This window comes from Daphnia pulex, chromosome 4, assembly GCF_021134715.1.
Source record: "Daphnia pulex isolate KAP4 chromosome 4, ASM2113471v1".
Classification (NCBI taxonomy): domain Eukaryota; kingdom Metazoa; phylum Arthropoda; class Branchiopoda; order Diplostraca; family Daphniidae; genus Daphnia; species Daphnia pulex.
The window spans coordinates 1,433,031-1,448,459 of NC_060020.1; the positions used below are offsets into that span (position 1 = coordinate 1,433,031).

At 41.1% G+C, this 15,429-nt stretch overlaps 3 protein-coding genes and 2 long non-coding RNA genes across 8 annotated transcripts; 4 read left to right on the forward strand and 1 right to left on the reverse strand.

Annotated features, from left to right (window-relative positions):
• Positions 1-88: 88 nt before the first annotated feature.
• Positions 89-5,726, forward strand: LOC124193182. The gene is made up of 5 exons (XM_046586880.1): positions 89-216; positions 510-1,856; positions 1,950-2,013; positions 2,082-2,568; positions 2,636-5,726. Exons 2-5 carry the CDS (start codon positions 510-512, stop codon positions 5,322-5,324), a joined length of 4,587 nt encoding a protein of 1,528 aa, XP_046442836.1. The 5' UTR covers positions 89-216; the 3' UTR covers positions 5,325-5,726.
• Positions 5,727-5,894: 168 nt separating this feature from the next.
• LOC124192212 (innexin inx2-like) lies at positions 5,895-7,739 on the forward strand. 3 transcript variants are annotated; one of them, XM_046585411.1, is made up of 3 exons: positions 5,895-6,805; positions 6,864-7,306; positions 7,367-7,739. In XM_046585411.1, the coding sequence occupies exons 1-2, from the start codon at positions 6,125-6,127 to the stop codon at positions 7,260-7,262; spliced, it is 1,080 nt and encodes a 359-aa protein (XP_046441367.1). In that variant the 5' UTR covers positions 5,895-6,124; the 3' UTR covers positions 7,263-7,306; positions 7,367-7,739. The 3 variants fall into 3 exon arrangements, with proteins under 3 accessions (XP_046441367.1, XP_046441369.1, XP_046441368.1); XM_046585413.1 differs by having other exon boundaries at positions 5,910-6,805; positions 6,864-7,301; positions 7,538-7,739; XM_046585412.1 differs by having other exon boundaries at positions 5,910-6,805; positions 6,864-7,301; positions 7,367-7,503.
• Positions 7,740-8,749: 1,010 nt separating this feature from the next.
• On the forward strand, positions 8,750-9,806 carry LOC124192214. Its single transcript, XR_006873615.1, has 4 exons — positions 8,750-9,063; positions 9,127-9,236; positions 9,403-9,591; positions 9,689-9,806. It is a non-coding gene; the product is annotated as an uncharacterized LOC124192214 (long non-coding RNA).
• A 100-nt stretch (positions 9,807-9,906) lies between these two features.
• On the forward strand, positions 9,907-10,745 carry LOC124192213. The gene is made up of 2 exons (XR_006873614.1): positions 9,907-10,180; positions 10,404-10,745. It is a non-coding gene; the product is annotated as an uncharacterized LOC124192213 (long non-coding RNA).
• A 3,532-nt stretch (positions 10,746-14,277) lies between these two features.
• On the reverse strand, positions 14,278-15,423 carry LOC124192396 (transitional endoplasmic reticulum ATPase-like). 2 transcript variants are annotated; one of them, XM_046585639.1, is made up of 4 exons: positions 15,293-15,423; positions 14,996-15,098; positions 14,584-14,929; positions 14,278-14,489 (listed from the first exon to the last, which is right to left on the reverse strand). In XM_046585639.1, the coding sequence occupies exons 1-4, from the start codon at positions 15,310-15,312 to the stop codon at positions 14,407-14,409; spliced, it is 552 nt and encodes a 183-aa protein (XP_046441595.1). In that variant the 5' UTR covers positions 15,313-15,423; the 3' UTR covers positions 14,278-14,406. The 2 variants fall into 2 exon arrangements, with proteins under 2 accessions (XP_046441595.1, XP_046441593.1); XM_046585637.1 differs by having other exon boundaries at positions 14,278-14,520.
• Between the last annotated feature and the right edge of the window lie 6 nt (positions 15,424-15,429).

Consider the following 15,429-nt stretch of genomic DNA (forward strand, 5'->3'; position numbering starts at 1 on the left):
TTGTATTCTTAATAAATTTCCTTTGTTAAATTGTGTTACGTAGACATCCTTTAAAACACTTTTGCGATTGAAGTAAACCGATGAGAGTCAAGTCTGTTTTGGCAACTGTGTCATTCATCTATGGCCTCTCTCATTTACGGTTACACTGAAAACGAACCCTGATTGATGAAATTTAAAGTTTAAGTCATTATCATTTATCGACCGCTGTCAGCCACGGTAAATATTGTTTGTTTTGTGTCAGCTTGATCTTGTTAGATTTTGTGGTCCATCTACATCAACTTTTTCTTCCCCTGATTGCTGGTCACGGCCATGATCGATCTTCTTTAAATTCTTATATATTCGTTAAGGAAAACAAGCGTATTTACCTTGATTTTGACATGGCGGGAAAAAGATTGTTTGAATTGTTCAGTGTGGGTTTGTTTTGACTTCCAGTGTTATTTTTCTTTCCCCCTCCCTCCACTTTTGCTGTACCTGGGTGCAAATAATGTTACGATGCTTTAATCATTTAGATGGATCAAGGGCCTGTAGGGGCCGTTGAGGAGTGCTTCTCCGTTGGAGCTGAGGAGATGGTGGCACATAGTGAAGAAGTTGTTACCTCCAATGAAATTATTACAAATCCACCACCAGTCCCCACCACCATCCAGCAACTGCCACCAGCACAGGCTCAGCCTTCTACAGTTTACAACATTCCAACAGTTATAGCTTCTCCTGGTCCGATCATGCAAGTTGTCACTTTACAAACAGTCCAGCAACCCTCTGCGGCTCAAGTTGGTTTAACTAATGCCTTGAGAAACATTCGTTTAATTGCAATTCAGCCAAAGCTTCCACTTAATGGAACCAACGGTCGAGCTCAACCAATCTCTCTTCAGCCCAGTCCTAAACCACAAGTTAAAATTCAACCTCAGTTAAGTGACCCTAACAAGAAGGTGACTGTCAATAGCTTCTACAGCAAGAAACCATCTCAACCTGTCATCCTGGCTCCCAAGCAGCCACAGCATGTTGTTAAGCCAAGTCCCAGCTTCTACAAAGAGCAACAAAGAGAACGAGAAATGAAGGAATTTGCTCACCTGAGTGAGGAATTGCAGAGAGGTTTGAGAATCTTCTTGGACCTCACCATTTCCTTGCACCACAACACTACTTGGCCATTCATGGAGCAAGTGGATCCTGTCAAGGATGGCGCTCCTGACTACCACCAAGTCATCAAAAAGCCTATGTGGCTTAAATTGATAAAGGAAAAATTTCGAAAGAACCAGTACAGTTCTATAAGCGATTTTGTGAGTGACATGAGATTAATATTGGAAAATTGTTATCGCTACAATGGACCAAACCATCCCATCACGAAAAAGGCTTTGCGACTCGAGCAAAGTCTTGAACAGAAGTTGGCTCTATTGCCCAGTGATTTACGCTCTAAATGTGCCCTTGCAGAAGCTGATTCTGAGCGGAAAGCTCGTCCCGGATCATCCGACGCCTATTTCTCGGTGCTGTTACACCGAGTGAGACACGAACGAGAGCAACGTGAACAATTGTTAAAGGAAAAAAGAGCAGAAGAACAACGATTGAAACGAGAAGAGAAGGAACGTCAACGCTGTCTTTGGGCAGAACGAATGATGAACCCAGAGGTGAAAGCCCAAATGAAAACTATGTGGGAAATACCACAAATAGGACATTTTCTGCATCTCGCTCGTGGAGCTCTGCACATTGGCGAAATTGCTCAGTACGAATTGGAACACATGTTCCTCATGCCCGAGGCCTCAGCTTTATTGGCTACCCTCATGACATCGTTACTCAGTTCTCCCAATCAACGGGTTAAATTAGCTGAATCACCTCCGACGCCTTACGGTGTCTGGTCCGCGAAGGTAGCAAATAATTTTAATCTTAAATAACAATTAAATAATAATTCCGAAATATTAAAATTTTCGAAAAAAATATATAAAAAATAATTTTAATAGGTCAACAGCCGAGTCGCTGAATGGTACCGGAACTACAACCGGGAAGGACGACAATTTGTGAAATGTAATTCACTTCACATGTTATGAGTTGAGATTCATCCGTTGTTAATTATTTACAAATTTTATTTTCAGTACACGAACTACTCGGTTTGGAGCCCATGTTCTGGCGGGTTTGTGGCGATACAAATCCACTAGAAGGAGGTAAGCTCTACCACCAGTTGAGCTTTTTGAAAAGGGTCTGGATCTTCAAAGGTATCTGCGATACGGTGGCCCATTCGCACAAAACCGTGCAGGAAGCCATGGTGGAAGAGGAAGGGCCAGAATCACGGCAAGTGACTCTTGGTCAAGACGCGAATGGATTTACTTATCTGCACTTTCCGGCTGTAAGTGGGTCAGATATTCGCGTCTATCGGCAAAAAGCTTATGATGTTGAAGACGATCCGATTTGGGGACCCATTGTGGCCGAACGGCGTGAAGCAGAAGAGGAGCGAATCCGTGAAGAAGAGCTTAAAGCGGCCGAACTTAAGAAACGTAAACGAGTATCAGCAGCCTCTAAACGGAACTCAAATACTCCAGCGAAAAAGTCCACCCCAGCTAAAAAGAAGCCAGCTGCAGCACGGTATGCACAAATAATTCTGTTTATGTTTAGAGTTTACTCATTTTCCCATTGCTACCGTTTCTAATAGAACGCCTGTTGTCAACACGACTCCTGCTCCTCAGCGAAAGAGAGGTTCTACAGCAGATGAACGGCCTTCTCGAATCGGTACACGTGTATCTCCGCGAACTCTACAACGTCAAACGGGCCTTACTCTTTATAAAGACACATCCAGCGAGTCCGAGGACGATGAGGATAGTAATGAAGCTAGCGAAATTTCCGAAGAACCAGCCGATGACAAGGAAATGGAAGTAGAAGAAGAGATTAGTGAACCACCAGTTGGTGTTGCTAAAGTGGCCCAAAGAAAGAAACGCGGCCGTAGAACAAGAGGCCGCAAGAAGCCAGTTAAAAAGAAACTGCAAAAAATTGTTGAGGAGCCAGAAGAAGTTGTTGACAAAGATTCCGTTGTCGAAGAAGAATCCAAGACGAAGATGGAAACAGAAGATGAATCCAAGGAGAAAATAGAAAAGGAAGATGAATCTTTAGTTAAAGAGGAAAATGAAGAAGTCGTTTTCAAACAGGAAGAGTCACCAAAATTGGAAAAAGATGTCGAAAGAGTCGAAGAATTGGGAGAATCCAAAGACAATGACGACAAAAAAGATGATGAAACAAAACGGTCTTCACCTCTTCCAGATGGTCAACCTAGCAAGATGGAAATAGAAGAAAAAGAGACGAAGGAATTGGCCATCAAAGAGGAATCAAAAGAGGAAGAGACGACAAAATCGGAAATCAACGAGGAGCCAGAAGAGGAGAAGACGGCTTTGGCTAAGGTGGAAGAAGGGGGAACTTTGGGAACAACTCAGCGATTCACCGTGTCACAGCTGCTACAAAAATTAGCACCGACGGGTGAACCAGAAGAATCTCTACCAGCCTCTGAGATCCCCTCAACCGTTGAGCCGGAATCTAAATCTATCTGCGTTCCCGATCCTGATCGAGCGTCCTACGACCCTTACTTCTTTGAACTCATCATTTCCAGCGTGGAAGAATTGCAAGAATGGATCAATCGTTTTACTGATCCCAATGAAGAGGATAAACCTCGTCCACGTTGTGAAATCAAACTCCGTGAACATCTCCAGTCTTTGCTTGAGGAGGCCCAGCCACTGGCGTCTGATCAACAACAAGCCAATCAAAAAATTAGCCAACAATTATGGAAGGAATGGGAGCGTTTTCGATGCTCGTCATCGAACCCCCGTCAATCTGCTGATGTAGCTGAACAAAGCTATCATAATGAGGACTCTGGCGCTTCAGAGTCGGATGGAACTGAACCGGAAGATGGCTCTGCTGGGTCAGACGACGGTGTCCGGCATTCACGTCGACTTAGAGTTAAACGTAATCTCCACACTGTTAATGGCTCGCATCAGAGTACGAGAAGTTCCAGTCCCATGGACGAAGAACCAGCTACCAAACAAAACCGCAAGAGCTCATACAATTTTGATCCATCGTGGGACTCTGATCCGAATTCAACTCCAGAAACGCCTGTCGGTCGCAAACGTTCTAATTATGTCCCGGAAATGAAAAATCCTGGATTTTGGATTGGAAGAAGAGTAACTAGGGCAACTGCTGAATTTGTTGGTGTTCCGGAAGAAAGCGCAAGTCCGCCTCAGCAGCCACAGAATAGCCAACCGGTAACGACATCGACGATTGAAAAATCTCCTCCGCCGGGTGTTCAGTCTGGACAGCTTGCCGATCAACTCCGCCAACTTCGTCGACAGCAGGCATTACTCAGTAGCAACGATCCCCGCCCAGGTGGATCATCTGTTAGTTCGCCTAATGGCTCGCCAGCCATTTATTTCCCATCTAAAGATGGCCAACTGATTCGGATCACGAACCCAAAAGCAGCTGGATTTCTCACTCAGCTCAAAGTGAACCGGCCTTTACAGTCAGCCCCTAGCCCAATTGCAGCTCAACCAAGAAGGATTCTCATTCAGCAAAGACCGCCGCAACACCTTCAGAAACCAGACGGTAGTCCAGTGGCACCTGTCTCTATCGATATCACACAGTTAGTTACCCAGGCAGTCCAGAGTGGGCTAATCGTGACTCACGAACCTCGCAGTTTATCGTTCGATATGGGTCATCATGGGCATTTTATGGTCACTGCTCAAATGACTCCGGCAGGACCAAAAGTCATCAGTGCCTCACCATTGCCCCGAAAAGTGAAAATCGCGACGAACGTTCCTGCTCCCGAATCCATTCCTCCTGTCCTCAATTCTCCTGACCCCGCCTCTGAAGTGCCCGCTGTTCCTGAATCGACTTCTGCTAGTTCCGCAGTTTCGGAATCAGTTCCAGCGGTTCCCACTGAATTAAATCCCCCAACTTCTGTTGCTCACGAATTGAATCCTCCTGTCGTTCCTGCTTCTACAGGTCCAACCACCATTGCAACAGATATCCCTATCGAATCAACTCCTCCTGCCGTCACACCCTCTCTTGTCACCCCTGCCATAACTCCCAAGGCAAACGGATCGCCAGCCGTTTCGAAACAAATTCTTATCACTGATCCTAGACAAAGCAACATCATCAGTGCCGATATTTTACGTTCAGTTGCTGGACCAGAAGCTGTTGGGGCAAGACTGACCATCGTGAAAGAAGGAAACGCTAAGATGCTCACGTTAATATTGTCCAATGGTGAGATTCGACGACTTACCAATTCCCAAGTCCAGCAGATCCAGGCCGCTGTACGCAACAAAACGAAACCTTCAACCGATGAAGCTGCAACTTCTTGAGTTGGTCAATCGTTTGTTTTCTCCTGATTTCTTTGCTATTTATTCATTTCACCTGCGATCAAATAAACTTTCTTATTATGAGTGATGACCCAAAGCATGTCGAACCGTATAACTTGATCGCCCGCGAATACAAAATATTTTTTTTTTCGTATTTGATACAAGCTGTGAAGCATGTGTGAAGTGTTGAACATTGAAACTTTGAAAGAAAATCAAGCGGCCTCATACGTGATGGATTCAATTATACTATGTCTCTAAATTCACAAGGTTCTGTATTTTTCGTATCTTAAAAATATACTAGGGTAAATTCACAAATGTATACATACATTTATCTCAAACAAGCTAAACACGTATTTAAACTGTTAAGCTAAAATACGTTCAAGACCTAATACATGGTGACTCATATCAGTGTAACATTTTTTATCATACTTTGTTTATTTTGACTATTTTTGCGAACAATTTTAGGATACAAGGCTCTGAATTTATACATGATTTATATCTGAAAATCGAATTAATAATTTTTAAATTCTGCAAATATTATTTTTAAAGCAATCTGGCAATGTCTAGTGCACTGTTTTACCACTTGGTGTCTGAACGTCTGAACAACACAACATCTCGCGTGGTCGGTCGCAAATTTCTATTCGTCTAAAAGTAGTCTTATTCGTCTTTTTGAATGAAGTTACGAGTAAATTGCATTGCTTCATTGTAAAAACATTCTTTCTCTCTTTCACCCGACGAATTCTAAGTGATTATTTAGAGTCTCAGTTTTTCCAAAATCATTAGACAAGACACAATCGTACAAAATGTTCGACGTCTTCGGATCGTTGAAAGGCTTGTTGAAGCTCGATTCTGTCAACATCGACAACAACATTTTCCGACTGCATTACAAAGCAACAGTGATTATTCTCATTTCTTTCTCGTTGTTGGTGACATCACGTCAGTACATAGGCGATCCTATTGACTGCATCGTTGAGGGCATACCTAGCAATGTGATGGATACATACTGTTGGATCACTTCCACTTTCACCATTCCTACTTCCAAAATTCAAGAAACAGATAATTTTCATCCAGGAGTCCGTCCACAATATGAAGGCGATCAAGTTAAATACCACCAATACTACCAGTGGGTCTGCTTTGTACTCTTCTTTCAGGCTCTTCTATTCTATTTTCCATACCACCTCTGGAAGTCTTGGGAAACAGGAAAGATGAAAATGCTCGTGCTAGACCTCAACTGTCCCATCATTGCTGAAGAAACTAAAAAAGAGCGGATAAAACTGCTAGTCAACTACTTTGCTTCCAACCTGCACAACCACAACTTCTATGCTTTCCGATTCTTCGTCTGCGAAATTCTCAATTTTATCAACGTTATTGGTCAAATATATTTCGTTGATTTTTTCCTCGGTGGAGAATTCGTCACTTACGGCAGAGATGTTATCAGCATGACCGAAATGGAGCCGGAAGATCGCATAGACCCCATGTCTAAGGTAGTATTCGTCATACAATATTAATTTTCGATGCTTGATTTTTACTTGTTAAACATAGGTGTTCCCTAAAGTTACTAAATGCACGTTCCGAAAATTTGGCCCGTCTGGTACAATAGAGAGAATTGATGGACTATGCATCCTTCCGTTGAACGTTGTCAACGAAAAAATTTACGTTTTTCTCTGGTTTTGGTTCATCTTGTTGGCTGTGTTGAGCAGCTTGGCGCTGATATATCGTTTAGCTGTTCTCTCGGGATCTCGAACCCGGATGTTTCTGTTGAGAGCACAAGCCCAATTAGCACCTTGCAACGAAGTTGAATCGGTGTTTCGAAAATGTCAAATCGGAGATTGGTTTATCCTTGTTCTTCTCAGCAAAAACATTGACCCTCTCGCCTACAAAGAACTAATCTGTGATCTAGCCTGTCGATTCGAAGGAAGGGAAGAAATTCAACCGGCATAATTCTACATTAGGGCCAATCAGCAATTACTTCTAGACTTTGTAAGGTTGTATCTTGCGATAATTCTATTTCTTTTGATCGCCATTAATTTTGTTTTTTCATTTAGCACGTGGATTGATTATGTTTTCATCCCAAAGGTGGTACAAACGTTCTGCATTTTTAACTAAAAGTAGCGCGTTACAAAAGTATAGTTTCTGAACATGAAACCCAGAAAAGCATCAACCAGGGCATCAACTGAAATCAAAATTTAAATACGGAATTTTTGTTATGTTTTTAGGTATTTTACAAATGATCCTCAAGATTCCTTTGAATTGGACCTTGGAAAACTGATCACTTGCCTCATCGAATATGGAAATAAATCCTGGAAATGCGAGATAATCATATCAATAATCTAGTAGAACTTATAAAAAAACCGTTTCTCTGTTGGTGTAAAATGAGTGTATGAATTAGAATAATTGATATCACCGTTCTATTCACAAGTAAAAGTTGATCAATTGTTCTTAAATTATCGGTAGTACTGTGTTGGAGACTGCAGTCTAGCAAACATAAACGCTAGCAGTGTAGACCGACGAAGTAAAAATCAATGGATGAAAAGTTTAAGAATGTGAAATATTTTTGTGTGGATTTAATAATTTCCACTGGTCCAAATCATCTGATGAAGTTGCCTCCATTTTTCCGATGTCATCTCTTTACAGTTTATTACTCATCTCTAATTTATTTGTGTATCTGAAGCAGTGATCAAGGTAGTGAAATTATATTGGTGCCAATCACTGCAATTCCCACCTCTCAATAGGAAACACTCAACAAACCTCCAATGACAGATAGAGGTATAAACTGGTAAAGGTGTGTTACTTATTGTTTGTGCCCTAAACATAATTGAAGTTATTTGTTTCAATAGTTAATTTCAGCAAATGCATCATCAACAATAAAGAAGTTTCAGTTATTCTTGCAGTTGTTGCTGCTACCCTTTGAATACTGCTAACTGGAGTGCAGTCCTTCCGTCGCCCGGAAGCATAGAAGGGCGTTCTAGCAGCATCATTCGACTTCTCAACCGACGGCCGGATGGTCACCCTCCATTGCCTCCTACTACCCCTGCTCTCAAACACAGCAAGTTTTGATCTTCAGATTGTTTGGCTGAATTTTGTGATAAGTGATGACGCCATGGCGGTCTCTTGGTGAAGAGGAGATGATTATGATTTTTGTTCAGGAGAATATTGCGTGAGTATCAGCTTTTTTCTGTCTTTGCTTTTATTGCTGTTCGTTCCCACCTCATCTTTCTCTACTTATGGGCATACTGTTAAATAATTTGGGATCTGGAGGTAAACATCTGTAGTAAAATGTAAAAAGTAATCAGATCGAAGGGTTGAGAAATCTGGTCAAGCGGTATCCACACATTGGCCTGCTAAACTTGAGTAATGGATTTGGTCGAAGAAGACATCTGGCGGCCAGATTTGTTTCCAATTTTGGGGCATAGGCTAACCGCTAGCCCTTTTCTTGGGCTTCTTTTTTTCTGTTATTAGTTGAAGCGTGGGTTTTGAGAGAAATCGAAGCCGTTTTCCTTTGTTGTGGGCTTTTATGTTAACAAGATTACTTCGCAGTTATATTTCTATTTCTGACGGGTTAGCGATGGGGATCGCAATTAATTTTTTTTTTGCACGTGGAATAACCCCGAAAGTGTTCAGTGTAATTTTTGCTGTTGAGGAATCTTAAGTTTATTGAAGATTTGAAAACCATGCTGCCCATCACTCTGTCTACCATGCCCTAAAAGCTGAGTAACATTTTACATGCACATTGTTCTTAATGGTAAAGTTATTGATAAAATTTATTAAAAATTTGGATAATGACATTTTAAATGTTTGATTGCAGGCACCATTATGGAACTTCACTTCAGCCATCCAATCTAAGACTTGCATCAAGTTGTGCAAATTAACATTTACCTTTGCTGCGAACATCAGTGTTATAATGGTTGTAGTCCAGTAAGATGACTAAGATGACTATCTTTCAGAACTTTTATTTATAAATTAAATTTGTTGAGTTGGAAGCAAAACTTCAGTAGGTTTCAGAAACAAAGCTTTGCTTCTGTTTAGTTTTAATATCTTGGGGGATTTCATCAAGTTAACAGCTCTTTATTTCAATCACAAGCAATCTGGACATCCGTTGCGTTCAGTCATTTGAACAGGAATCTAATGGCTGTCAATAGGTGGCTGAAATGATTAATGATGTCCACCAGGTAGCGCGAGTGTCTTCAGGAACGCATAGCGGCCATTTTGATCCAAGACGCAGCAGAAATTGGTTGTCGGTTGTGACGTTTCTCACGATGAAAATTAAAAGGTATTTATTGTTAATTTCCTATTGTTATTGAATGTAAAATGTTGATGTGAAAATTTACAGAAGTACAGATACAGATTTATTGACATATTTCCTTTAGATTCAACATGACTAACTGTTTGATGCCAAAGTTAGTTGGAACTCAGTACTCAACTCACTGTAGGTACTCTAACACAGATAACTGGTGCTGTGCCTTTCACTTTTCAGCCACAGGCAGGAAAATTATTCTTTACTTCAGAAAATTGTAAGTTTAATTTTTTTATCTTGAACTCCAATGTCCACCAGGTAGCGCGAGTGTCTTCAGTGACGCTTAGACGCCATTTTGTTCCAAGACGCAGCAGAGATGGGTTGTTGGTTGTGAGTTGTGACGTTTCTCACGATGAAAATTAAAAGGTATTTATTGTTAATTTCATATTGTTATTGAATGTAAAATGTTGATGTTAAAATTTACAGATGATTTAGCACGTAGAAACCAATTTGCCAAATCATTCAACTCAGACTTGGAAGTGCCTGTACATTTCCGAAATGGCGTGCCTCGTGCGTCTCGCTGCCTGTTCTTTGGCGTACGTCTCATCCCATTCAACAGCAAAAAGTAATTATTTTGATCAAATGTCTTGCAAAAGTACTACAGATTTAGTTAACATGACTAGAGAGTAGACCAATTTGCTCCGCCACTATAGAAATTTTGAATCACATATCAAAGTTATTCTGTTGGACTAGGTAGTTTTCTGTTACTCTTTGTATTCTTTGGTTATAATGAGTATGCATGTGTACACAGTTGTGTTTCTCGAAAATAATTTTCTTCTCTTAAACAGGTACAACAAACACTTCTTTAACGCTGGTGGTTACCTTGTTGCAGCCAAATGGTGAAAGGTGTGACGAAGACACATTGAACTGTTGTATGCAGCATGTGGTTGCAGTGTAATCCAGAAGTTGCTGTGCCGTTGTAGCTGAGCTGTTCCATCTGGGTTCCTGACTTCAAAATTTTTGTGTTGTCGTTTTCATCCATGCCATGAAATTGCTCTGTGTTAACTGCTTGCTGAAAAGTTTGATCTGTTGTCTCTCGAGTTTTCATTCAATCATGCAGTATACAACTGAGGCAGCCTGATCAATATCAGGTTTGACACAGTCGAGAACTGCTAGATTAAACAAGCTTTCTGCGCCAAACAAATAATAACTTGCATATAACTTGCATCATGTTATTATCGCGGTAGAGAAAGCGACAGGCCCCCCCCCCTGGGGGCCACAGGAAAATAAATATGTAAATATTATGAAATAAATTTTGTATGCAATAAAATATTCGATAAATAAAATAAATTTTGTTGCAATAGAATTTTTCGCGAGAATTTTAAAAACTTTTTATAAGGGGAATTTTTTTAAAAAAATTTTCAAAAACAAAAGTCTGGACTTAGCAGAACAATAGGTATTTTTAAAAATATAACTTTGAATCTTAGAAAAATATTGGTTGTTGTTCTTTTAATGATAGAAAAAAAAATTTATAAAAAGGAAAGAGTAAATATTATTGAAATGTAGACATGAGTTTGAATTTTTATTGTTGTATTTTGCAAGATCAATTATTTGTAAGTTTACATAGCACTCAGAAATATTTTCTCACATCATCATGCAATTATCAGCAGAAGGAAAGGTATTTAAGGAGAAAATTGAGACATGCACTTGTTATTTATCAATCAATCTTGTATTTCAGCAATCTTTCAACACATCCAGAGAAATACTTTAGAACTTCGGTGTATAGTTCGGAGCACCGTAAGTAGTGGTGACATAGTCGGGAGAATTGCTGATGTAATACATATGAACCTTGGTAGTAGTTTGGAGCAGGGTAATACTTAATTCCTCGATGTAGTATACTAGGCAGCGTACGTGGTTGGGTAATAGGCGGCTTCTTCGGTGTAGTACTTGGGGGCTGCGGTGTTGTAGCCAGGTGTAGAGCAAGTCGTGGTGTAGTAAACTGGAGCATCAGTGTAGTATTTCTGTTCAACGTAGCACGAAAGAGCAGCTTCTGTGTAGTAAATCGGGACTGCGTAATACTTGGCCGCCTCAGCTGTGGTTGTGTAGATCGGGGCAGAATAGTACTTTGGCGCTTCGGTGTAGTATTCGACCGTTTTGGTGGAGTAATCAGCGGGAGCTTCGGTGTAGCAGCTGGAAACAGTAGTATTTAGGAAAATCGGTGCAATAAGTAGCTGAGAACAGAGTAATACTTGGGAGCCTCGGTGTAGGAGGATGGGCAGCATACGTTGTCAAGTAGTACTCTGTCGCCTTGGTGGTGTAGTAACTCAGGGCAGAGTAATACTTTAGGGCGTCAGTGTAGTGGCTCGGGGCAGCGTAAGTTGTGGTATAAAACTCCGGTAGTTTTAGTACTTGAAGACTTCGGTACAGGAACTGGTCGTTGCGTAACTTGCTTTTGGATAGAAAGGCGGCGGCGTTGCGGTTTAGTTTCCACCATACCAAGGAGACATCACTACACCAACGGTCGACCCAGCCATCAACGATACAACACCCAACAGGAGCACGACGCCATAGTTAAATAAACAGTAAATAAATTTAAACATTAATATTAAATATTAACAGGCATATTAACAAATAGAAAAAACATAGAATTGATACAAAACTCAATGTAAAATAAGAATATTTACCCATAATTGCGAATCGATTACACGATGAGGAATGCAGTTGGTGACAGATAGGGCACTGCAGTTCGCGCACGACTTCTTTTTTTCTTTACTCCGGGACGTTGGTGTAGTAGCCCGGGGCAGCGTAGGTTGTAGTGTAGTACTTGAGCGCTTCAGTGTTGTAGTAATGCAGGGCCTTGGTGTAGTAGTTAGGGGCAGCATACATAGACGTGTAGAATTCCGGTGCCTTAGTGATGTAGTACTTGGGAGCCTCGGTGTAGTACACTGGGCAGCATACGTTGTTGTGTAATAGGCTTCTTCGGTGTAGTACTTGGGGGCTGCGGTGTTGTAGCTAGGTGTAGAGCAGGTCGTGGTGTAGTGAACTGGAGCATCAGTGTAGTATTTCTGTTCAACGTAGCACGAAAGAGCAGCTTCTGTGTAGTAAATCGGGACTGCGTAATACTTGGCCGCCTCAGTTGTGGTTGTGTAGATCGGGGCAGAATAGTACTTTACCGCTTCGGTGTAGTATTCGACCCTTTTTGGTAGAGTAATCAGCGGGAGCCTCGGTGTAGCAGCTGGGAACAGAGTAGTATTTAGGAAAATCGGTGCAATAAGTAGCTGAGAACAAAGTTATACTTAGAAGCCTCGGTGTAGTAGGATGGGGCAGCATGCGTAGTCATGTAGTAAGTACTCCGTCGCCTTGGTGGTGTAGTAACTCAGGGCAGAGTAATACTTCAGGGCGTCAGTGTAGTGGCTCGGGGCAGCGTAAGTTATGGTACAAAACTCCGGTGCCTTAGTAGTGTAGTACTGTAGACCTCGGTGCAGTAACTGGTCGTTGCGTAAGTTGCTTTTGGGTAGTAAGGCGGCGGTGTTGCAGTTTGGTATCCGCCATACCGAGGAGACATCAGTACACCAGTGGTCGACCCATCAATCAACGATACAACACTCATGAACAGCATACGACGCCTTATTAACTAGACAGTAAACAAATTCAAGATTAATATTCTATAAGAATTTGCATATTAACAAACAGAAAATAATTGGCATTAATAGAAATCTCAAATGTAACAAACAGAATATTTACCCATGGATGCGAACTGGCAATAAGGTGAAGAAGGCAGATGGTGACAAATAGTACGCTGCAGTTGTTGCCGTGTCGGAGATGCTCACTCGACTGATGTCTCTGGCCTTTTTCGTCTCCTTTTTATACGATTTTTTGATCACCCTCACCTCTTAAGCCTTGCGGGTATTGTACCTGTTTGATAATGATGAAACACGTACCTTTCTCACCCAACCTCTCCGCCGTCGCATGATACGTTTTACATAATGATCTCCGTGACCTTCGAGCGTCAAACTGGCCTTTCCTTCTGCAGTTTGAAGTTGCTGGGTGTGGGTCGACAAAAACCAATATCAAAATGAATACCAAATGGTTATGGCTTGCAGCTATTTTACCTGCTTGATAATGATGATCCCGTTCTCACCCAACCTCTACACCACTGCATAACACGTTTCACGTAATGATCTCCGTGACCTTCGAGCATGAAGGAATGGCGGACTTCCCTTTCCTTTTTTAGTTTGACGTTGCTGGGGATGGGTCTACATTTCACTCGACTGATTCTGCTTCACTTTTTCTCTCTCCTTTTATACGATTTGTTTTCTCACCCTCACCTCGAAAGCCTTGCGGCTATTGTACCTGATTGATAATGGTGCAACACGTGTCGTTCTCACCCAGCCTCTACACCACTGCATGATACGTTTTACGTAAAGATCTCCGTGACCTTCGAGTATGACTGTCCTTTCCTTCTGCAGGTTGACTTTGCTGGGGATGGGTCTACAACAACCAATATCAAAATGAATACCAAATGGTTGTAACACATCCCGTTCTCACCCAACCTCTACACCACTGCATGCCACGTTTTATCTTTTACGTAATGATCTCTGTGACCTTCGAGTGTGAAGGACATGTAAACTGGTCTTTCCTTCTGCAGGTTAACGTTGCTGGAGATTGGTTGGTTACGGTTGCGTAAGTCTAGCAACCAAATTTGGTAATAAAGTCTTGCTATTTTTAAAATTTATCTTGGTTTACTCGCATCAAGTAGTTACTCGGGCCAAAAAAGTGTAAATTAGTAAAAAAAAAAAAAAAAACTTTAAATAATCGCACAAAAACGCATTATTTCTTCGAAATTAGGTTTCATAAGTCTTTCTTCTTTTTCACGTTGAGACTGCACTTCAACGATGCATTCTGATACCGTGTCTGGAACTGGAACGACGACGCTGTTGAATAGAACAAGTTTCTTTTCATCAACTATGTGCATTTGAAAAAACGCCTTTAGTGAATATAATATAAATGGAGTTTTTAAAAATGTACCATTTTTATCCACATCAGATGTGTCACCCGAAGGACCTCCCAGCTCCAAATTTGGTAGTTCTTTCACAAGCCCATCTACATCACTAACATCAGATTTTGCAATCATCGCATAGTCTTCATTCAAAGCATGAATGATTTTGCCAAACTTGTTGTACTTCACAGGAGACAATAACACTTTATCACCCAGGCTAACACGCAAGTAGTCTCTGATACTAGAGTCCATTCTAATTTCGTTGAAATCAATAATGGCATCATCAGCATGTGGAATACTGACTGTCTCTTTATTCTGTTTTCCTTTAATAAGAACTGAGTCTCCTGAGGAGAGCTCAAGTGAATCTATTGCTTCCTAAAATTGTACATCAAAGCTAAAATAAACCACTTCATAGAAAAATGTCCTTCTAAACAGACTTACCTTAGACAAATAAACAACACCATCCTCATTAAGATCATTCTCAACCGTCAGCCAAACAGGGTCAAATTGTTTGTTTGCAATAGACATAGGCAATTTTCCACTTCTATAAAAATGAAACAGTAATTAGAATCAACAAAAACTCCTTTGAGAGTATGAGCCATTTCATGGAAATCTAATTCTATTGATGAGTCCAAAATGATAATATGCATGTGAGAACTAAAAGTTGCAGACTCTAGTTTTCACCGAATAAGGCCCCAATGTTTTCACAAGCAATTTAATCCACAAAACAAAACTTACTCAAAATAGTATTCGTCCATTACTTTAAAACTTCACAATCCCAGCAACAGTTCGACATAAATCGTAAGCCAATTCAAAGCAACATCAGACGGAACAACTGACTACACGTGTTCTGCAGACTAGCGGAAGGATTGGCA